At 40.8% G+C, this 23,702-nt stretch overlaps 7 protein-coding genes across 7 annotated transcripts; 2 read left to right on the top strand and 5 right to left on the bottom strand.

Moving 5' to 3' along the window:
• Window positions 1-1,770: 1,770 nt before the first annotated feature.
• Window positions 1,771-2,975, top strand: ATC70_010349 (uncharacterized protein; the record flags this gene model as incomplete). The annotated part of the gene is made up of 5 exons (XM_064829568.1): window positions 1,771-1,973; window positions 2,042-2,076; window positions 2,136-2,354; window positions 2,407-2,655; window positions 2,713-2,975. The coding sequence occupies 5 exons, from the start codon at window positions 1,771-1,773 to the stop codon at window positions 2,973-2,975; spliced, it is 969 nt and encodes a 322-aa protein (XP_064682070.1).
• Window positions 2,976-3,203: 228 nt separating this feature from the next.
• Window positions 3,204-4,854, bottom strand: ATC70_010348 (uncharacterized protein; the record flags this gene model as incomplete). Its single annotated transcript, XM_064829567.1, has 5 exons — window positions 3,204-3,287; window positions 3,350-3,984; window positions 4,043-4,120; window positions 4,184-4,552; window positions 4,614-4,854. The coding sequence occupies 5 exons, from the start codon at window positions 4,852-4,854 to the stop codon at window positions 3,204-3,206; spliced, it is 1,407 nt and encodes a 468-aa protein (XP_064682069.1).
• A 352-nt stretch (window positions 4,855-5,206) lies between these two features.
• On the bottom strand, window positions 5,207-6,523 carry ATC70_010347 (uncharacterized protein; the record flags this gene model as incomplete). Its single annotated transcript, XM_064829566.1, has 3 exons — window positions 5,207-5,781; window positions 5,850-6,301; window positions 6,354-6,523. 3 exons carry the CDS (start codon window positions 6,521-6,523, stop codon window positions 5,207-5,209), a joined length of 1,197 nt encoding a protein of 398 aa, XP_064682068.1.
• A 1,108-nt stretch (window positions 6,524-7,631) lies between these two features.
• Window positions 7,632-9,660, bottom strand: ATC70_010346 (uncharacterized protein; the record flags this gene model as incomplete). Its single annotated transcript, XM_064829565.1, has 9 exons — window positions 7,632-7,665; window positions 7,717-8,312; window positions 8,372-8,438; window positions 8,491-8,820; window positions 8,877-8,989; window positions 9,047-9,122; window positions 9,189-9,297; window positions 9,378-9,448; window positions 9,524-9,660. The coding sequence occupies 9 exons, from the start codon at window positions 9,658-9,660 to the stop codon at window positions 7,632-7,634; spliced, it is 1,533 nt and encodes a 510-aa protein (XP_064682067.1).
• A 111-nt stretch (window positions 9,661-9,771) lies between these two features.
• Window positions 9,772-10,235, bottom strand: ATC70_010345 (uncharacterized protein; the record flags this gene model as incomplete). Its single annotated transcript, XM_064829564.1, has 4 exons — window positions 9,772-9,842; window positions 9,922-9,981; window positions 10,046-10,160; window positions 10,224-10,235. The coding sequence occupies 4 exons, from the start codon at window positions 10,233-10,235 to the stop codon at window positions 9,772-9,774; spliced, it is 258 nt and encodes an 85-aa protein (XP_064682066.1).
• Window positions 10,236-11,440: 1,205 nt separating this feature from the next.
• ATC70_010344 (uncharacterized protein) lies at window positions 11,441-12,481 on the top strand (the record flags this gene model as incomplete). Its single annotated transcript, XM_064829563.1, has 2 exons — window positions 11,441-11,646; window positions 11,707-12,481. 2 exons carry the CDS (start codon window positions 11,441-11,443, stop codon window positions 12,479-12,481), a joined length of 981 nt encoding a protein of 326 aa, XP_064682065.1.
• Window positions 12,482-19,469: 6,988 nt separating this feature from the next.
• LUC7 (splicing factor) lies at window positions 19,470-23,678 on the bottom strand (the record flags this gene model as incomplete). Its single annotated transcript, XM_064829562.1, has 1 exon — window positions 19,470-23,678. The coding sequence occupies one exon, from the start codon at window positions 23,676-23,678 to the stop codon at window positions 19,470-19,472; it is 4,209 nt and encodes a 1,402-aa protein (XP_064682064.1).
• Window positions 23,679-23,702: the final 24 nt, after the last annotated feature.

Genomic DNA, 23,702 nt, shown 5'->3' with positions numbered 1-23,702 from the left:
GCATACTGGTATTACCCCCTTTCTATTCAAGAATGTGCTTAATGCAGCAAAAACTGGGTACATTTGAATTGTGTTTTCTCGCGTTCAAGGCCATTTTAGATGGTCAGAATAGCACCAGACAATTGCACTCGAGTAGCAGTAACTTCCTGATACCTTTGCTCAACTTTTTGGGGATCAAAAAAAAACATGACCGAAAATCGACCAAAAAGCATGAGGTACCCCTCATGGTTTTCATTGAAAATCAAACGATCGCGTTTTTTACCTTGATAACGAAGACTTTTACTATGGTATATCTTGAATCAAAATGTGTCTATCAATCCAACATAGCCTCTGAAACCATCTTTGTGGAACCTTCATATACAAAACCTCGACTTTTTGTCCAGAAACCGTTTTTCATATTCTACTAAATTGCTCGATAGTTTTATATAAAACACCTATTACAATTAACACCACTGGAAGCGCCATGAAAAGTACTACAAGAATGTATTAGGAAGCTTAGGAAAATCTTCACAGCTTATATAGTCGAATCGCGCAAAATAGCTTAATGAAGTCGAAGAAAGACAAAATCTGTCCAATCTTGAACATAAAAAACAATAACTGAGTTTAAATTAATTATGGCAGGCTTCGCTGCTTTCCGATCTAAATGCCTTTCTAACGATTGGGATGCTGACCAAATGGATTTGAAAAACAAAGGCACGAATCGAACTAACGGCCATTCCTTTGGTAAAAGGACCCATTGAAGACTAACCTAGAGAATCTATTTCGAATGAATTTGAAAGAAAAATTGCTTAGCCCGAATACCCCCTTTTTTTTTTGCTTTTGTTGAGAGCTTTTCCCTACAAAGGCATCTTTTGCAATGACAATCTCTCAAAAAAAAAAGCCGCGGTAGACCTTACACAAGTCCTGTATTTCCGCATGGCCAACTTTATATCACCAGCTCAAGAGCAACATCAACGAATGAATACCTCCCCTCCGACTCTGATGTTATAGCTTTTCTTTCACAATTAAGTGATTGTTTAAAGCCTACTTGATATCTTTGATTTGAAATGTCTTCAGCGACAGCCCGCAGGGCGGCGCCGTTATCGAACGTAACGAGATCGATGGGCTAGTTGCCTTATATAAAAGATCAAATACATTGCTAGATTTAGTTGCCATGTCAGGATTGAAAAAGGAGAAAGGTGTGGCGAGTGAGGAGGCTATTTTGCTGGTACATTAGCCACCCCGTGAGTTTGGATACAAGTTTAATATGAGAGTGCCGTCCAAATACTAGCAAAAGCTATTGTCTATTTCATTCAATGTTAATCATACTTTCGCTTTGTGAGTAGCACCCTTAAGACGGCTCTTATCTACTTGATCTTTGTATTCGTTACCATTGAGATACAAATGGTAAATGAAACCTCCTATTAAAACAACCCACTCTTTTGCCGTCATTCTGACAGATTTGAACTTGAGCCGTAACCTTACATTCGCAGTAATATGCTAAATGAAGATGGATATGTCTGTTTACATAGACTTAGTATCGAGATTTCTCGCCATTAAACGACATTCCAAGAAAAGAAAGGTCTTTTTTTTTTTTCAACAAAAATACTTCGCGAATTGAGCACTGTACATCAACCTTCGGCAACATCAGCATTGGAACCACTCTGTCTGTCTCTCTCTCCCTGCCCGTATCTCAGAATAAGCGGACTTGACTGGTCAGGCCCACGCGTTTAAATAATTTCATCATAGACATCTAATAATTACATTATTTCTTCCTGCTAAACATACATCATGGCTAGTGTTGTCGAGATTATCTTTCTAGGAACTGGCACATCCAGTTCAGTGCCCACTATAGCTTGCCTTACGAATCCAGACAAATCTTGCCCAGTTTGCCTATCATCTCAAACACCCGAAGGACGCAAGAACAGTAGACGAAATACATCCATGATTGTACGCTTTCGAAAGCATGATGATCCCCGAGAGTTTAGATTAAGGTAATACAGCTATTCATGACGTCTGTGTGTATGTGTATATATATGTGGTGCTTACTTTAGTTTTATAGAAATGTGCTTATCGATTGTGGCAAGACATTTTACAGTAGAGTATCAGTGCGATTTTCAGGGCCGAAGGTTGGTATTGACGCTTTTTCTATTTAGCCAGCGCTATAGAGATCCTTCCAAAATACGGAATCCGCGAGTTGGATGGTGTGATTATTACACATGGACATGCTGATGCTTGCTATGGTATGGATGATTTACGGGGATGGACGCTGGGTGGTACTATTCAGCCCCACATTGATGTCCATCTCTCACCTGAAGCAATGGAGGTCATTGGTAGAACATTTCCCTTTTTAGTAGATGCCTCTATGGCAACAGGTAGGCTGTCAGGAGATAGTGTGGTGTTATATCAATACTGATCAAACTATAGGTGGTGGAGAAGTGGCAGATTTCAAATACCATGTGTTTGATCCAAGCAAGTCCTTCACAATTGAAGGTCTTGAATTCACACCTCTTGCTGCTCATCATGGCATTTACTTGACGACAAAGGAACCTTACATTTGCTATGGATTCAGATTCGGTGGCGTCAGCTATATATCAGACACCAATTTCATCCCTCCCCCCACCATGGAACTAATGCAAGGAAAATCAAGGGTGTTTGTCGTTGATTGTTTAAGATGTAAGGATGAAGAAGGGCTTTCGTAGACATAGGCACACTCTCTAACCACGTTCATAGTGACAAACCCTCATGCATCACATTTTGTATTGGAGCAATCAATAGAAGCAGCTAGACAAGTAGGAGCATCCAAAACATACTATGTTGGATTTGCTCATAGAACTGACCATTATGCGTTGGAGGCTAATTTGAAGAAATTAGAGGTTTCAGAGGGATTAAAGGCAGCTCCTGCTTACGATGGTCTGAAAGTGTCATTAGCCAAACAAGGCGAGCTTGTAGAGTCATCGTATTTTGAGCCTACACCTATTGTCATCAAAGAGTAAATCCGAGATAGAATCCAAACAATCCCAGCATTTCTGGAATTTTAGAATAAAATAAATTAAAAAAAAAAAAAAAAAAAAAAAAAAGGACCAACACCCTCGTAGTAGATACCATCAGAAATCAGGTAATGGGGTTTACTCATGCATTCACAATAACATGAGACTAAACTTAATGCCGAGAGTAATATATTAAAATATGCGTTTGACTATAATGTATGTAAGGTAGAATATCTATGCAAAAACGGAGCGCTCGTTGGGAGTGCTGGCAATCATGGCAGCCAAAGCAGCGCCAATACCATTACCATCACGAGTAATCTAGAATGCAACAGGGTTTGTGAGTGGGATATGCATGTGTCATGTACCAGAAGAATACTTACACCAATGTTGATCCTTTCAACATTATCGCCATACAATTCTTGCAAAGCAGTGTTGACACGATCAGGGAAGTTGGAGTAGTGCTCATAAATAGTGCCTTCGACACTGATACTGAGGCCAGCCTCCAAGGCATTACGCTTACTGATGATGGCACTCATACCAGCTGCAATCAAACGAGCGGCACGTCTACCTACAAGCTCACAAATACGCTTGACCAATCTACGATCCGTCAATGAAGTTGAGTTCAAGTTCATTACATTCTCCAGCAGGTGCTTGGTGTCTTCTAAATCAGGTGTCTCATCACGCTCAATGGCACTCATGTAAGTGGACTCAAAATTGTAAGCCTTGTTGAGTTCAGTCGAGTATTGAGCATTGAATAGCAAACGACGGTCAGTAAAGTCCACCAAGATGAGACGCACAATTTCGCCTAAATAGAGACCAGCGCACATCTTTTCATATACATGAACACCTGGATTGACAGATTGACGGTTGACACGGATATCGTAAAATGTGTGAGGGATGGCCTCGGATTTGGTGTCACCGAAGCTTCCCCATTCAGTGTTGATAATCATCTCCTCAATAGGATTTTCGGGATCTGCTTGGATCTTGTGGACATGGCGCACCTTTTCCCAATACGCTGTTATGTGCAGGTTAAAACCACTTGCACCGCATCCTTTATCTATGTATATACATACCAGCATTGGTACCAGTACTGACTGTACATGCAAGTAACGTATCCAAACTACGATAACTGTGAGCCAAGAGGCAGCCACCTAAGAAAGTTCAGTCTGGATTAGATGGACATTTGATCCTCACACTTGTCTTGAAACACTTACAAGCTCCATTGACAGCAGCCTTGACAGTGACAGGAAGTTCACGTTTACGGAAAGAAGTTTGCAAGAGTTCAACCATGTTCTTGTTATCAGCGCCAGTAATCTCAAAGTCCTTGGTCCAACGCAAGATGTAAGCATTGCGAATAGAGGTTTGATGAAGCGGGAAAGAGATACACAAGCCAAGAGAGAGAGGATTCTTGCTATCGCCTTTGTTGACAAAGGTCAGAAAGGCATCCACACATTCGGACATAAAGTCAATGAGATTGCTGATGGGTCCAACCTTCAGGTTCTCCTTGACAGTATACTTGAGCTGGCGTGTGGTAATGCGGCCTTGACCGTGCAGTGTAACAAGATAGACGCGAACATTGGAGCCTACAGGCAGTGTCAATAAAGTGCTTCTTGTACTACCTACATGTCAAGACTGCATAGTTACCACTCAAATCGAGTCCCATGTATTCGCCCTTTTCTTGACCGGTTGGATGGCGAGTAATCCAAGAGGGGAGCATAGGCACATTGCAGTTAATATCGCATGCCTTCAAGCCAGTTCTCATTTCGCATTGCAAGAGCTCAGCGACGCGCTTGAGTTGATCTGTGTTCAAGTCAAATTGTCTCTCTAAATCACGGACAGCGGCATCCTTGGTCTCGTCAGAATGGACGAGATTTGAAGCAATCATTTTGTAATTGGAAAAGAACAAGAGAAAAAGAGATTCAGAAATTATCCAAGCGTAATTGTTTGCTTGGATAAATAGATGAAAAAAGTCCGGAAAGCCATGTGGTTGAAGTAGCTTTTACCCTTACAAAAAGAGAAACATTTGATTCACGGCAATTCTATCAGGATATCGTGAAACAAGGCCTATTGGCTTAAAAGAATGAAACATCGTGTTTCTTTTTTTTTTTTTTTTTTTTTTGCTATTTCCTGTGCTAATGTTGTATGATACCCTATGCACAAACTCTTATTTCAAAGAAGGCTTTTATTAGGTTTTGGTATATTAGGCTACTAGATATTGTAAATGATGTGTATATAAGTTACTTGCTGTTCTGCTCCATCTCATCGCGGTAGACCCAGTTGCCATTTGGATTGGGATCGCCCTTGTATTTAGCCACCTTGCTCAGCATCTTTTGCAATCTAGCGACATCCGGCTCTTCTTCCACCCACTTGAAATAGACTGGCTCCCATTGCACTCCTTCCTCTTCCTGCTCCTTCTTCTCTGCACGCTTTTTGTTTTCAATGATGCTCTTTTCCTTGGCAGCTAGCGCGGTATCATTGGCTCGAATAGCTTCAGAGACCTTTTGCCAGATACGACGCGTCTCCATCTCTCCCATCTTCTCCAGGGGCTTCACTTTGGCAGCAGCTGCTTTCAGGATGTTGATGTCCAAGAATGGCTTGGAAACCTTGGTTTTGTAATCGGTGATGGTTGATTTGCCGCTCCATTGCCCCTCAATCTTGTAGAGGTAATCTTTGTGATCTGTATTCTTGCGCACAAGACATTTGAAGTGATTCTTTTCTCCAGAGATCCAGCCGCGAGACGAGTATTCGATAGAAGCATAGTAGCCAGTAGATGCTTGAATATAGGTTGTCCCAATCAATTCCACATAGGGTGCTACAAATGGATGCCATGTGTCAGTCAAGCATTTCTTGACGGGGCCTCATTATCGAATGAAATGTTACCTGCATACCAGATGCCGCGCACTGTGAGAGATGGGCTTGTAAAAAGGTACTTTTCATTGTTGCGAGTCTTGAGTGTCATCATCTCTCGACCTGTTTGATCGCATACCAATGTTGCGCTTGAAATACGAGTCTTTTGACCAGAATGCCCATTGAGGACAACACCCGCTTTGTCATTCTTGATGTAGAATCCTGTCACCGGAGGATGATGAGAGACTTGTTCGCATAATACTTCGGTTTCGCCACAGCCATCAACATCTGCCCAATTCATGAACCACTGCTCGCCAAGCACAGGGTTGTATGGCTTCTTCTCCCATTGACCCTTGGGCACACGTCTTCTGTAGGCCGCATTTAGGTAGGATATGAACCACTTGATGAATGCCAAGAGTCTCTCCACCTCGTTATCAGACTCAGGGATAGCTGCAAACAGTTCCGGTTGAGCAGCCCAATATTCACTTTAACTAGATGTTAAAACACATTTCTATGCACAAGAGCAATGCAACTTACGAGTATTCGATCAATGATTCAGGAGCCAGCAGGAAAGCAGGACAAGTTACAGCGGACAGGTCACCTGTAAATGAAGCCAATGACTTGAGGAACGAGTAGAAGGCGCTCTTTTGTTCAGTTGGGATTTTATCCACATTATTGACTTGACCGGAAGGAACAACAGATGTCATGATATGTGTAAATGAGAGTGAGAGAAAATGTTTATAAAAGACAAAAGAGAAGAAGATCTTGGAGAACAGCTTTATGATATCAATGTTATATAGGGCTGCATGTAATCCCCGCCTTTGGTTTCTCATTTACATGGAAAAAGTTCTTTTTTGCTTTCATCATATGTTGCGGTGTAGAACGCAGTGAAAATAGGAACCACCACCAGCCTACAACTGAGTTTCCAAGCATCAGCACAGAAGACAGCTTGTATTTCATGCAACTCATCTTTGTGTATCATCTCAAGGGTTTCTTGTGATACTTGATTATGAGCTTCTTGAGGCAGATCAAAAAGTAGCAACATGTATATATTGAAATCATGAAATTATCTACCAGGGATCAATACTTTTTTTTTTTTTTTTTTTTTTTTTTTATATATATATATATATTTGCAACGACGTGCTGTCCCTGATGCCGTTTCTAATTTATACTGACCAAAAGGATAGACATCACGCGGGAAATGACATGGCTCGATTTGTGAATGATTCAGTGATTTTTATGTAAGCATATTGAGGCAATCATGTTAATAATGACCAGCCCAACCTGTCTAAATATTTTCGTCATGGAAGGGCTGCTTTACAACTTGAACTGTACCAAATGCCATTAATTATAACCTACTGAATCAAGAAAGAAAAAGAAAAGATTAGACATGGCACAGCGGAGTCCTCAGCAGCAACTCAAATGTTGAGAAAGCAAGATTTGTATTTACAAATCAAACCAAAGATGAGCACTGGCCAGATCATCTTGGTAAAGTAGGCATTCACCAGCTGGATTGAAATAATCAGAGGGTCTATCATAGCATGTGACTCCAGAGAGCTGTAAGCCAACAGGGATATGTAATAGCATTTGAGCCGATAAAGATCAAAAACACCAAAACCAATCTACAATAGCCTTCAGGATTACTTTCGGAGAAAAACCTGACACAAGAGGACTGTTTGGCTCTTCTACATCAACACGTTTTTCATCCTGTCATTGTGGCAAAAATGCAATTCATCATTGTATATATATGTATATATATTTACAAACATTCATATAAATTTTCTAGCTTTCCTTATGCATTTATATTGCAACAGCTCATTTGGTTTGTTCATTTGACATGTCCAATAAACTACAACGGCTGAAATTAGATTCAGTTCGCGCATTGGATTACTTGGTTTACCTTTCAATCGTCTGTGGCAATTTGCCTTCACTGGCTTGTAAAATCATAAAGCAGACGCCTGGCTCAATGTTGGGAAACATGGACACAATTGTGCTTAAATTCTCATCAAACATCTTGTGTGAATCCTCAGCTGAGGCTGCTTCTACTACTCTGGAGGCTGCTAGTTCTGGAGTCACCATGTTTTCAGGCACAGGCAACTCTTGCGATAAGGATGAAGGCTCGTCAGGCACATAACTGTCTGAATGGTGCTGGTGATGTTGGCGACGCTGATTTTGCTTGGGACTCGTTGACGATGCTTCAGTCTCACTATTACTGGCGCTGCTATCAGAGAACAGTTTCTCTACAAAATGAATGGATTTCTGAGCAATATCCGTGCCTAGATCAATCAAGGGCTGCTCTTTCTGTTGCTGCTTTTTAGCGTGTATAGGATGCACTGCATTTTCGTAGCTGACTTGCTTTTTGCCATCGCTCAAAACTTGTGGTGGCTGCTCCTGATCCAGCTCTGCCATGGTCGTTTCAATGTTTCTGTCGAATGCTTCTTGAGATATTGATAGCGAGTTGACATCCATGGTTTCGATAAATTCGATAGCGCCCATCTAAACTCCCATGCAAAGTTTAGTATAAACATCTCTATGAACAGTTGCTTGAGCCTTACGAGATTCGTCAAATAATAACCAGCTTCTGATCTGAGATGGTCAGGGTTTCTGAATCGGGATATATATCTATCAAAAGTGTTGGTACGTCGAATGTATAGCACTTATGCCCTCTACTTACTGAACATTGGATATTAATTTTGGTGGGTTCGCTCGAATAACTACATAGATCAACAGGGGAAGAAACACATCTGCACCTTCATCGCCTTCCATGTGCTTCATCAAGCCAAAAATCACTTTGCAGCAGTTCAAAATACAAATAAGCTTGTCTCTGGGTGCTTTGTAGTTGTTCATCTTTAAGAGCTCGGATTCTGCAAATGTCAGAAACGAGTCGTTGTCATCTGTTATGGGTATATCAAGGTGCTCTTCTCTGATCCAGCGAAATATATTGATTTTGTGATGCAAGATTTCGTCCTTTTCCTTGTCATCCATGGTGCTGGGCGAAAATGTGCTATGATCCCAAAGATTAGCACATGCATTCCCGATGATGTTAACCATACTACTAACACATTGTATAGTCGATTCATGACTAGCTTCTCCATGCCTTCCTTTGCATTTTCAAACTCTTTCTCTGAAATATCTCGCCACACATCACAATCCCTCATGCGAACATAGGTAAACTGGTGGGTAACTTCAGCGCTACATCCTCAGATTCATTATTCTTTCCGGATACTTACATTGAGAAAGTCTTGAATGAATTTAACCTGTTCGTTGACAGTCCATGCTTCTCGACGATGAAAGGCAGCAATAAAACTAAAATAGGTGTATGAAAATAAGCATTTCTTGTCGCACAAAGCACAACGAATATCAGAACCCTACCCCTTTGTATAACGAGCAATATGATTAGCACTAGGCTCCTTCATTTGCTCCAAGAATCGATGGAAGTCGAATGTCGGCATATCAGCCTGGAATTGGCGTGTCGAATTGGCTAATGCAAATGATGGCATTTAGCTGATATCCACCTCGAGGCGCTCAAAGCGCACACATGCCAGGTCACAGCTGTCTTACCAGTTTCCTTTGGTGGTGGTGTAGGTGCTCGCTGCTTTTTGGTGTCTGACAATTCCTCTTGTTTCGCATCGCTATTCAAGAGTAGAGGGAAAAGAACATGTCAATTTTCTGCCTTGTGTGTGCATGGTTTGTTCTCACTGTCTAACTTTTTACTGCACTCGGGATTGTCTACAGTGGAGAAAGTGACCAACGGCTCATCATCTTGGCTGAGGTCTATCAGGTTGTCTTCTTTGATGGTTGCCTTCTCCAATGATTGCGATATATCTTTGATATCCTTGGACATGGTGCACTTTTGAAGAAAGAAGGAAAGAAAGAGAAAAGATATGTTTCGCTTTATTTTTCTATTTGCAGATTTAAGTCACTTTATTACAGTTTGTTCTACAATGAGATGTATCTATTGATGCTTGGTCTTGAGTTCTTGGACAAGAGCAATGTACTGAGTCTCGGCCTCGACGGGAAGGGTACCTATTATCCACGATTTTAGTCAATTTGGGTACTGTTGAATGGTCAGCCTCTCTCTCTCTCTCTCTCTCTCTGTATCTACCTTTGAGGTCGTCCCATGCTTGCCACTTGTAACGGCCCTTGATATCAAAAGTGGGCTTGGCTAATCAGATGGACATTTTGGATCAATCTTGACGGTTGCATGTGGAAATGCGATGGTTACTTACAGGTTTCATTGTCGCCAATGGTTGCTTGCTTATAGAGAGCGTACAATTTCAAGAGATCGTCGTTGCTGGGCTTACTGGTAAGTTCATGGACTTCCTTGGCAGCTTGTTCAAAGGCCTGCGCATAAAAGCCGTGAGTACAATGCGCCAAGTTACATCAGTTTCTATATGAAGCACTTACGAGAGATGGCATATTAATTAGTGGAAATGAGTTGTGCAAAAGAAACTATCCATGTACGCGACGACAAAAATCTAATCAACAGCAGAATTTCAAACTCGATCATTGGGGTCTCTCGACTGCGAAACTATGGATGTGCTCTGTTCAACCCACCATGAAAGAACGTTATTCCATAGACCTCTTGCTCCTTGAGTGCGCCGCAGAAGCTTCAATATGATTTATTTGTACGCAAATCATCATGGAGTTGGTTTTATGTTGCTTATTATTAATGTTTCATGATTGCAAACATCTCTAAAATGTGCATTGGTTATCTTTTCAAACAGCTGCATCCAAGCAAGTTGTATAGGGCTCCTTGATCTACTCTGCATTGGCCATTCAATAAAAATCACAAAGGCCATGCGCTTGAACATGACGCTTGGAACCGGTTTTCATTGCTGGCCTCAACAATGTCCAGATGTTTCACCTTGATTAGATATCTGTTCAGCGGAATGGAGCGATGGCCGAGTACTCGGTGATAGCCACATTTGTTTGTTACTCTCTGCAACCGATAAGCTCAGAAAGATACAAGATCTCGGCGCTATCCTATCGATTCTGCTCTGGACCTTTGGAAGAATAGCAACATCAATAACGAGTTCAATCCGTGAGAAGAAGCATCTTGACAACAGCCGTACATAGTTCCAGATTGTGCGTTTTGGGTTACTGGTATGACTCTTTTATAATACACAGTTGTAGGTTTGAATAACAGATTATCAAAATAAACATTTGATCATTCGATCAAGAGTGATCTCCATGAACTCGGATATCTGACCTGGATCGCCTTCCGTATGAAACCACCGAGCTACTTGGGACAGTCTGTCAGATGATGAGTGCCTGTTGACATAGATGTTTGTAGCAGGATATTGCAGATAGAAAAAAAAAAGAAGCTTGGGTGCTCATCTATCAATGTAATGTACCCACTTTAAATATTACTATTGGATTGCGTGCTTGTAACAGCACACTTTGATGAGGGGAAAACAAACTTCCATTGCTGTGACTACCGCTATTACAAATGCACTTGCAAATGGGAACCTTGAATCTCCCACATTCAGCAGGTATTTAAAGGGCATCCATCTCGTTTTCATTTTTTCTCGTGATTCATGCTTCTAAAGGCTATTTCCCCAAGACTATTCTTCCAAAAAGCACCTGTCAATACTTTTCTTAAATCAAATATCATTCGAACAATGTCAATTGCCAGCACAATGAAAGCCGTTTACGTCAATGAACAAGGCGGTGTTGATAACTTGATTTATAACGATATCCCCGTTCCCAAGGTCGATGAGAACTCTGTTCTGGTCAAGAATCGCTTTGTAGGTGTGAATTACATTGATACTTATCAAAGAGGTGGTGTCTATCCTGTCGCCTTGCCTTTTACTCTCGGCCGTGAAGGGTAAGTTGTTTGAAATGTTGTCTAGTGGATGTTGAATATTCATGCAAACTCAAATAACAGTGCAGGTGATGTCGTCCAAGTGGGCGCCAATGTTAAGGACTTTAAGGTTGGCGATCGCGTTGTATATCTGGGTGGTGCTACTTATGCTGAATACACCAATGTCACATCCAGTGCTGTCGAAAAGTTGAGTGATGAAGTTACCTACGAAGAAGCTGCTGCTATCGGTATCCAAGCATTGACTGCTTGGACAATGGTTCGTGATGGTTATCGTGTTAAGAAGGGGGACACTATCTTGGTTCATGCAGCAGCCGGTGGTGTTGGCTTGTTATTGTGTCAAATGATTCATCATCTTGGCGCTACTGTCATTGGCACTGTAAGCACTGACGAAAAGGCTGCTCTTGCTCGCGAAAATGGTGCTGATCATGTCATTGTCTACACTCGTGAAAATGTTGTTGACCGTGTTAACGAGATCACAAATGGTTTGGGATGCCATGCTGTCTTGGATGGTGTTGGAAAGTCAACTTGGGAGGACTCTCTTGCCTCTACTCGCCGTTTAGGTACATTGATTTCATTTGGTAACGCATCTGGTGTTGTCCCTCCTATCAAAATCCAATGCTTAACAGCCAAGAATTTGAAATTGATGAGACCTCAATTGTTTGCTTACCTTGCTACTCGCGAAGAGTCTCAAAAATGGTGGAGCGAAGTCTTTGATTTATTGAGCAACAAGGTGATCAAGTTGCATATCCATAAAGTTTATGACTTGAAGGATGCTAAGCAAGCTCATATTGACATTGAGAGTAGAAAAACTACTGGTAAACTTTTGATCAAGCTCTAAAAGTCTGCATGTATATTTTTAATAAACTTCTTGTTTGAACCAACTCATCTATTTCGAACAGTGTCTGTTCAGTTGGTGTAATGGATGGGTGCATGAGTGTCGACACCATCAAAGAAAATAAAAGGCACCTTTGAGCAAAGCCCCACGCTCATTAGAAGGTCGACATTTCAAAGTGTATTGTCACATCTTTCTTCGAAACACTTATTGAAGTAAAATAAGCAAGATGATACCATGCCATCTTAAAACCAAGACATGCCAACTTGTCAAGTGTTTATCACAACTCATAATAAGCAAGGTGCATAAGAGTTTAGTAATACAGTTCTTGCTCGACATTGAGCGCATATTTTCAAGCATGCTCCACACAATATAACTAGATTAATGTCACAATTCTGTCATTAGCTCGACCGCAGACACATATGATCGCCTTTCCATCGCTCAAACGTATTTTTTTCAATAGTAAGCATTGTTTTCTATTCAAAGTAACTTTGTACAGCATAAACGTGCATTAAATGGTACAGCTCATGACAGCTATTTCACACAATATACTCTGACAAACCTGTTTTTCATATATTTTAAAAGTTTTCAAAGGAGAGCTTGTATTGGGTCTATAGCAAATTAGCGGTAGCAATGCTCATTGCGTAGACCTAGTAACTACTTATCGTTTGAGGTCTCACTCAAATCTGTAGTGCCAATTCTCATAGGTACATGCTATTTTCAAAGCTTCAACATCATCAATATTTCAGAAATCGATTTTCGATCGTCCAAAAGTTGGAAACCTCAAAATCAAAAAACATTTTGTACATCCAGGTCCTCATAGGTGAAAAAATTAGAATCATATAAAGCTAAAATATGTTGTAGAATAATGATATTGGAGCAACTTCTTAGTGGGAACATTACATTGAAAATGCTTACTTCTTGAGTCAATCGACATTGGAGATGCTATTTCTAAGTGGGGGAATATATATACCTTAAATTGCAAATGTTACTGTAATCGAACAAAACAAGCTACAACTGTCTAGTCTTAACAACAAGATTCTTCGACATGTTAAGTATCTATAGATAACTTGAAACCAACAAGTTAATATGGTCCTTTTCGTACGCTCCAATTTTTAAAATGCTTGGTCAAATGCATACATGTGTGGTGTATACATTCGGAAGATCAACGGAGATTCAATTTCTATTGTTCTGAATGATGATCCATGACATTTCGAAATCTATCGACCTTAAAATTATGCGTTTGTTGATAGTAAACACCCCTTTAAACTTATATGAAACTTGTAGAGAGCTCAAAGGAAAATACAATGGTATCCATATCAAGTCTTTGGTGTATATTGTTCACCTGATATTTGATATGATTGTTTTTGCAATTTTTTGGCTGTTTCAAAAGATTAATCAGTATCTGTCATCAAAACATTTTGTTAAGCATTACTAAACATTGTAGACCAAAAAATTTCCTATCGAATGAGCTATTGCTTGAAGCTCTGACATGATTATATCATGAGAAATTTACAGTTTTGTATTTCCTAAAAATTGGTATCCAAATTTTTGCCTTGCTACCACAGGCAGATTTTGAACAAAAACCGATGATTTTGCATGAATCCCTTTTTTGTTCGTATCTCGGAAAAGACGCATCGTATTTAAATAAAACAAAGATCATTCGATAGCTCTACTTTGACTCTATCATGCTATAAGAGCATCAAGTCTCAAATTTACGTTCCCTTTATGATTTTATTTATAATTTTGTATTTTACAAACTTTATAATAGTCACGAAAGTTGTCTAAAGATTCATAATAGAGTCGTATTAGCCACGTAGATTAGTGCAGGACATAACCTTGCCTTGAGTGGTGCCAACCTTGATAGTCTATTGACAATATCTACCTAAAGTGGCCTATTTTTTATATATGTATTTTTGGAGGTTTTCGAAGAAAAGCAAGTGATTGCTGAATCTGCACCACTACACGTATAGTCTATAACATTGTACATTGTACACACCCAAGAATTAAGTGCCGTTTGAGATTTCAGCTGAAGCTATAGTATTATTAATAGCAGCTCGTGTAAGTTTAAAGTGCCCAATAGACCAGCCACAGCTAAAATTGTCTGGAATGGATTGATCATCATGGCTAACTTTTGCTACACAGTGGAGCATATAAAATTCTTGTTATATGTTGCTATCAGCCATTCCATGCCTCAAGTCTGTTTACCAAAGTTGCGCGCTATAACATGGGCGTTTCCGTGCTGTTGTTATCAACGAGAAACGCCCTTTTGCTATAGTAACCTCCAATTTGGGGATCCCAAAACCCGATTTTCGCAAGAAAGCATCGCAGATACTCTAACGAAATCTCATTTTTTAGACCAAACACAAGAGACCACAATTCAATTCATAATATAAAAGAAGCCTGGTTGAGTTGTTGGTAGTAGTTGTACAGATAACAGCATCGAAACACTACTGGCGTTTTTATATTGGTTTACTTTACACTTTATATTTACTCGTTGTTTAATCAGTTAACCAAATGCAGCGACTTAAATTTCCTTTATATTATGTTTAACCAGCCCCTCAAAGTGGGCATATAATGTATCAGATATAAAGTCTTTACAATCAACGTGGGACGCGAAAATGCTCTCCCTTCCTCCCCCTTTTTGGTGGGTGAAATGTGCCCTTCTTGGTGGGTGAGATGCGCGGCATCTAGCTTAAAACCTTTGCCAAACCACAATGAAGCAAAGTATAACCAAACAGTTTTCAATAGAACCTTTCCCAACATTGCATTCATCCATCTATTGCTCATAATCCCTTGTAATCAACAGTTTCTCGTATAAAGGCCATGGTTCACTATTGCCTTATTTTGGAAATCATCTGTTGCTCATCAACAATAATGACCCCCGCCTTCTTCCAATTTCACTACCGTTTTCATCCCAAAAATTTCCTCAAAGAAACATGCTACCTTTAAAGCTCTTGCATTGATATTTCAAATTTCAACGTGGAGATTGAAGATTGTTCTGTACACTCAACACCTGACAGGTGATAAAAAAAATAAGAGGTAATTGACATGATGGCAATGCCATTTTTAAGCGGGGAGTACGTATATACCTCAAATTGAACCACTTAATGAAGCAGAACAACGCAAGCTACAACCGTTTAATCTTTGAAGTATAACTAACAAACGCGTCAAGTATATATCGATAGATTGAAATCATACCAAATCCGCAAAGCATCTAAAGATATCATCGTCAAACCCAATATTCCCCTATTAATCATGTTTAGGCAAGCTTTCTTTTCAAACCGAACGTTTAACTATGATCTGTCTCACCATCCACTGTTCTACAACTTACAACTAACACTGAGTCGAACATTGTTTGAAGCTATGCCTCCAGACCAAAAAGTAGTTCAATGAAAGATCCATCAACCTAGACGTTTATACTACCCAAATCTACTCACTGCTGTGTCCTCACGCTACCTCTGGACCTTGTTTTTTTGAATGGGTCATCTTCATCGGCAGCCTGATAGTCGACTGGTGAGTGGTGAACATTCCAAGATCACCATATGTAGCGATCGCATTTTTAAAGTTGTGGTACTCACATCTGGGTACAGTCCTCATTAGCTTGTTTATTTATAAATGGTTGTACATATTTGACATTATATATAACTTAACTCCTATCATACATGGCTGCAATTACTATCAATGTGGTATTATTCTAGCCTTCCTAGCACAGGCTTCGGGATACATTAATTCCAGTATTTGTTGCATCATACGATGCACACAACGTTGGATGTTCAATGGATACTACTATGCTGTTCAAGAGAGACAAGCATTCACAAACCTACAACAAAAAGTAACACCATATATATTCAAATGAGCTTTTTATGATGTCTGCAGGCACTACCAGCCGCGGTGGTTGCCACTGGTATATCTGATGGAAGATAGTAGATCCCACGCTAGAGACTCTACATGCCGGAATGTAACCTTGAACATGCAAGATACGCGCGCTTTGATGGATCTTACTGGCGGCAGTTTGAGAAAGGTAAAGATGTATCCTTCTCAACCCAAATAGCATGTGGTTACATGAGAGAAACTAGAAGAGATACCTATCAAGAAGCTCTTATCCGCTTCCCACAGTACGATTTTAGATGGATCTCATCTCATTTCGCTCAGCTTTCTCAGTAATCCAAGCAGTGGATACAGTTTGGTTGTAGATGAATTCTTTTCTATTTCTCTTTCTTTCTTCTTTCCAACTTTTTCACACTTTCATTATGGTATGTTACTCTTCTTACGATTGAATATTTACATAGAGCACACTAACATTTAATAATAGAGATGCATGCAGTTTCTAAGGGCAATTCTTAAGACAGCAACAATGGCAACCTGCAATATTGCTTATGGTGAGTATTGTTGGTCATTTGAATGCCACTTCAGTATTCTGACGCGAAAGCATCTCTTTATAATTTATAGTTACTATGGAACCAAAGTTTGAATAGGAACCATGAGTCTAGTCTGCTTGTATTAGGTTCTTTATATCAAGATGATACTTTCGTACTGATTCAGCTGGCCCATCATCTGTCTAAAGCAAGTCTTTTCGACCAAATTGGCATCACGATTTCTCATTTATGGTTGGCATAAGCCCTTATTTTATATACATTTGTCGTTGGTAAGTCTCATAATGATCTTTATATTAAAGAATATGCTAACAGGACTTAAATGTTCTATAGATGTCGACCTGGCTATGTTTCTCAGGAGACTTGTTGTGTAGTAGGAACCGCAACAGGCTCTGGGTGTAGGGTTGTGGGATGGCCTTTTCCAACATGAGGAAGAGGTTTTTAGCGTCCTTTACCACTGCCAGCACAAACTATCTGAGTCTGTCCTGAGCTGTCAAATTTTATACTTCGAAATCCTTTGTGCGACATGGAATGTCGATCTACTGTTGTCGATGTGATTATGTAATACTATTTGAATAAACTCTTCCGTTTCAATCCTTTAAAATTTCTGAGCTCTTGGAACTTTATGTTAGATGTATATTTCTATTGCCTATGAAGCAGTAGTTTTTTCGCATTATGGTTATAGATGGCGCCAATTTGGATGGTAGTAGGTCTTTCTTGTGCTTTGGTGAATAGAGCTATTTGTTTCTACGATGATCAAATTGATCGACTTGTTTTTACAATTCGTCAATTCGCAAACGACTTCGCCTCTTGGGCTTTCATTTTTCATTAAATTTGCTTTCATCTCTTATTTCAAACCGGGAAATTGACTAAATTCTTGAAATTATCAAGATTTATGTCTAGTTTTCGCTCTAATTCACAGCTCTAACACAAAGCTTGAATCATAGAATACAAGTAGAAGAAAGAGACAGACTATATGAGAAAGAAGCGAAAAAAAGGATGCAGCTTTATAGCTTTCAGGATTCGCATAGTGAGTCATTTAAGACCGTTTTAAATGGTGGGAACAGTAAATGACTGATGGTATATGTGTACCTGATTAAACACTTGTACGCGCATTTACATTTGTGAATGAAATTTGGAAGGGGCTTTATCGAATTAGGCTGTTTCAAATACGACCCTATCATACACAGGCAGGGAATATATATATTTAGTTGCTTTACATCTAAATATGACAAAGCTCGCTACGACGAGCAAAAACCTATAAGAAAAGCAATGAACCAGATAGTATTATGTGAAGAAGATGTTTCAGTATCGAAGGCCATGTTGAAAAAAAAAACCCCCCTCTAATGCTTAATTAGACGCACCAAATGTCGGACATAACCACAAAGCCCCTTTGGCCCTCAAACGCTCAATCTGTAGACCGTTCTGCCTTTCTCAAATTTCTAGAGTCGAACGGGTCCTTACACTTGCAATTCATTTTCCCAAGATTCCATCATGTAATGAAAGGTAAAAAGTCAACATATCATGATTGGGTGTGTGTACAACCAAAACAATTTATTATTATACACAAGCCTTTCGACACTTCGGGTGGTTTCCTGACCTACGCTTCGCTTCGGTGGAAACTAATCTACGTTCAAACGGCTCGCGCTGCCGTGGGCCTTTGGCTAATATCGCAAAATTAATATAGCTAAAATGTTAGAAGAACCCTGATTGTTGATTAATATATAATCACTAATCATATGAGTGTTAATGCTTCAGATAGTTCTCTACCTTTGCTTCGCTTCGGTGAGAACCAATCTGCGCAGCCGCAGCTCGTGCTACTGATTGCTCTTGCGTATCTTATCAAAATACTGCTACTTTCATTTTACCCTCCACTTCCACATGAAAACCCCTCATATTACTTGTGGATCTGATTCTTATGTGATGTTCTACATCCATATACACGTAGCTACTTCATATATGGGTAAGTATCATACAGATATAATCCTTTTTTAATCAAGGGTGTGCCTAATACAGGTGCATTTGAGCTGCGTTTTCTCGCGTTCAAGGGAGTTTTAGATTGCCAGAATAGGACCAAACAGTTGCTCCCATCTGGCAGTTACTTTCTGACACCTTTGCTCAACTTTTTGGGGACCAAAAAAACATGGCCAAAATTCAACCAAAAAGCATGAGGTACCCCTCATGGTTTTCATTGAAAATCAACCGATCGCATTTTTTTACCTTGATAACGAAGACTTTTACTATGGTATATCTTAATTCAAATGTTTCTATCGATCCAACGTAACACCTGAAATCATCTTTGTAGAACTTTGACATGTAAATTTTCGACTTTTTGGCCAGAAACCTCTTTTCATATTTTCATAATTTGCTCAATAGATTTATTCAAAACATCTACCTTACTTGGTACCATTAGATGCGTCTTGAAAAGTGCTTCGAGATTGTATTAGGAAGCAATTTTTTTTGTAGGGGAGACGAGCTCCAGGTTTTATTTAAAGTCCTTTAAATGTCGTGCTGAGGGATAGAAAAGACTGGATATAGAGACAAAGGATCGGATGGAAAATGGGTTGGAAAAAAAAAAAAGGTGACAGAAGAATGAACGAAAAGGTAAAACTGAATACTTACGAATCAAGATTTAACTCGGCATCCAAACGAGCAAGAGAGCGAGCAAGGCGAAGTTGAACGGTGTCAGCGATGAACGGGGTTCGGTCGAAGATCCAGCGCCAATGCGCTTGCCAAATTGTCAAAAGAGTAGTTGCGAAAAGTTGAGGAATAGAGAGTTCATTGAACGAGAGAGAGGGATCACGATCAAGAAGAGGGGAAGAACAGAGTAAAGTTTGTTGTAAGAAATGAATCAGATCAACATCAGAGATTGATGGAGAAGCAGAAAGATAGGTGTGATACATGTATCGCCAGACCAGCAACTTGGGAGGACAGGAGAACAGAGCATGTGTGATATCCTCCGTGGGAGAGGCAGGGCAGATTATACAGCGGTGAGAAGGGTGATTGTCAGGAATGCGTAGATGTAGGAGGGCTCTGGTGGGGATTTTTTCATATATAGCCCGATACCAGACCGTGCGAGCAGCAAGGGGAATTGCGAGTGTCCAGAATGAGCGCCATTGAGGAGGTTGGAGAGGAGAAAGAGAGGAGGAGGAAGAGGGTAGGTTTTTGCGTAGTTTTTTAAAAAAGCGGATGCTGTTGAGTGGCAACCGACTACGCGAAGGCGAGGAAGAAGGAGGGACGAAAATGCTACGGCAAAACGCCCGCAGAGAGGGAGGTTGATGAGGGTCTAGGGCTGGACGGGGAGCAATGAAGCATTGTTGTGCAAAGAAAGGTTGGAATATCAGTTGACGAGAATTGATGAAATCAGCAACACGTTGGGAGACAATAGGATGGCTAGCAAATTGGAAGGAAGAACGAACACGAAGCACCTGATGATCAGCATCTAACCGGAAAATGTCGCTTACAAGAAGCTTCTTTGCAACGTTGGAGCCGTCTAAGAGAAGATTCGGTGGTATAAAGCTAGATGAATAGAGAGTATTAGTAGTAGGTGGTGAATGTAAAAGAATATCATAGAGAGGAAGTGAGTAGCAAGTAACAGCATCAACATATAAGTTATGACGCTCTGTTATCTGGAAAAGTGACAAACAAGACTGAAGATTAGTAATTGGATTGAGATAGCTGTGTCGACGGGATGGGCTTTGAGGAAACCACGACCGATGGCGAGCATAAGGAAACAAGAGATAGTAGAAGAAATGAGGGAAGACGGTGGAGTAGTAGCACCAGGAAAGAGTATAAGTTAAAACAGAGAGCGAAGGAGTGGTGTACTTGGGGAAGGCCGGAGAAACAAGATATTGAAGTAATAGTGGGCAAACCCAGTACCATTGTAGAGCCTGTTGTTGAGAAAGAGGATCTAGGAGCCCCAAACCGCCGGCTGACCGAGGTAAAGAGAGAGTAGCAAAAGAGAGTCTAGGGAAAATGCGAAAATTAATAAAGGAGGTGCCCAGGCTTCGTAAAGAGAGCAACTGGGCCCTGGTAAATGTCGTTAGTCGTAAAACATGCCATAATTTGGAGTAAATGAGTGAATTGAGAATGGTAGCACGGCCACGGATGGAGATGTTGCGTTGTGAGTGAAGAGCAATGGCATTTCGGATGGAATCATATAGTTTTTGAAAGGCAACATTGCGTTGAGTAATGCTGGAACAGATGGGATAACCGAGATAAATGAGGGGAGTGGCGGATGTTCGATCATGCCAGGCGTTTATGCCATAGGTTGCGAGTAAGGCTTGCCAAGTTGCTGAAGGATTGCCTGAGAGAGATGTAGCTACTGTCTTGTGATAGTTCAATAATGCGTTAGAAGCTTTCATATACATGGTGATGGCGGTCTGCAAGCGATGAAAGTCCTGCGTATCATGGAGATATACCAATGTATCATCCGCATATGCCAGGATTTTTACCGCCAGAGGTGCAGAGGAGGGAGAATCTGGAGGAGCAGGAGTATCAGGACTGACAGCAAGGCCGTCATTGTCCGGAAACAACTGTTGCATAGGAACTGAAATATCGTCAGATGTAGTTTGATTAGTAGGAGGTGGAGCTTCAGTATGCAGGTTGAAACCAGTAAACTGAGGATCTTGTTGAATGGAACGAAGGAAAGGATCAAAAGCAATGTTGAAAAGGAGGGGTGAGATGGGATCCCCTTGGCGGATACCACGTTGTTGGGTGATGGACGAGGTGGATATGTGGCCGTTAATGTTGATGTGAATTTGCGTAGAGAAGAGAAGGGTTATTAATGAATGGATAATGTTAGTAGGAAGGTTAAATCGTTGCATCACCGCCCGAAGGTAGTCAGGGTGGATGCGATCATACGCTTTCTCTTGATCCAAGAGCAGCGCAATACTGTCCGATGAAGTTTCAGCAGCAATGAGACGAGTGTTGTTGAGAATCATACCATTATCACCGATAAAACGACCAGGCATGAATCCAGATTGTTGGGGGCATATGATCTTGTTCATGAAGGGCATAAGGCGTTGATTAAGCAATCGTGTGAAGATCTTGGCATCACAGCAAATCAAAGAAAGAGGACGCCAATTCTTGAGGTTGGAGAGGTCGCCAGACTTGGGTAGTAAACAAATGCAAGTTTGCAACCAGCTGGAAGGGAAGATACCCAGGTTGAGGGCATCATTAAACACCTTAACAGCAAGTTGGGCGGCCTTCTGGTGGTTGAAGATAATGTTGAGAATGGGGTAAGGTAAACCGTCGATACCAGGACTGGATTGGAACTTGGTACGATGAGTACCAGTCAATAAGTCGGCAATGGTGAAAGGTTGCTGAAGGGTATCATGATCGGCATCCGCGATGGTGTCAGAATCCGGAATAGTGGCACACAGAGAGTCGATACTCGCTGAATCCACGGCATCACAGGAGTATAATGTTGCATAGAAACTAGAGGCTGCTGTCTGCATTGAAGAGGGGTCAGTGCATAATGAGTTAGTAACTGGATTGATGAGGCTAGTAATCGCCTTTTTGACCGCACGAGTGGCAATGGTACGTTTGAGGTATCCGGCAGAGGTTTCTCCCTGCTCGCGCCAATGTTTACCAGCACGTAATCGTAAGTTGGAAGCTATCTCCCGTTGAAGAATACCTATCTGCTTTTCAATAGTCGAGAGTAGAGGAGCGCGGATCCGAGGATCTGTATATTGTCGACAGATGCGATTGCGTTTACGTTGGAGTCGTTTGCATTGACGTCCCAAGGCACTACTTCTATCACGACTGACTCGACGAACAATTTCTTGGACCAAGGTTTTGAGAGCATCCCAATTGTCCTGTGGGGAAGCAGGAGGAATAGAGGCGGCGATATCGATAGAGGCAGAGATCTCCAAGGTATTGAAAAAGTCATCAAGAGCTGTAAACAGTTGGTCAATGAAATATGGGTTAGTCGAAAGATTTGGGTTAGCACGCCAAAGGCCTGATCCCTGACGATCCGAAGAAAAGACAAATCGAGCCCGTAGTAGAGCATGATCCGTCCAGGAGGAGTCAAGGAACATAATTTCAGACGAATGTAGATGTTGAAATAGGAAATTAGAAGCATAAAGGTAATCGATAGTAGATTGACCAGTTCGTCTACGATAGGTTGGTAATAGAGGACCCTCTTCCCTGGAATGAGTGCATTCAAAGAGGTGGGTATTGATGAGTCGGTGGAAGTGTCTGTGAATAGCAGCTCCTGAAGTAATATTGTTAGTATCAAGTTCCGGATCATCACTATCGTCGGTCAGATAGGAGGTAGCATGGTAGTTGAAATCGCCCATCAGAAGCATAGGAGAAAGATTGGAAGGATCAGAATCGAGCAAGGTAGATAAAGAGGATAGGGATTCCCGAGAGGTTGAAGAAGGAATGTCGAAAAGGGGCAACGTAAGTAGGTCTCTGAAGAACCGAACTCGGGGTGAGTACTGGGCTGGGGCATAAACATTAAGGAGCGTAAAGGGTGGAAACAACGCATTGGCATGGACAACCTTACAGGCAATGATGCGTTGATCTAGATCTAAGTCTAACGAATGTAATTGAATTAAAGGATTGAATGAAATAATACCACAATGTTGGGTCCATAAGGTGTCATGAGCTTGAAATTGTAAATTGAGTTGATCTTGAACTGCCTCGACTGCATGCGATTCTTGAACACAGAGGATGTCCAAATGTAAGGAACGGAGGTATCGGATGAAGTCAGAGCTAATCTCGGGCGTAGATGCTTTGACGAGATTGCGGCAGTTCAAGGAAGCTATATTTAGATTGTGATTGTGCATAAAAGAATTAGTATTCGTGTCATAATGGGGCATATTATTCGCATAGTTGGGTGATTC

Source organism: Mucor velutinosus, assembly GCF_035048745.1.
Source record: "Mucor velutinosus strain NIH1002 chromosome Unknown tig00001564, whole genome shotgun sequence".
NCBI lineage: Eukaryota > Fungi > Mucoromycota > Mucoromycetes > Mucorales > Mucoraceae > Mucor > Mucor velutinosus.
Note: the sequence above shows the minus strand (reverse complement) of the source record. Positions and strands in the feature narration are given on the sequence as shown.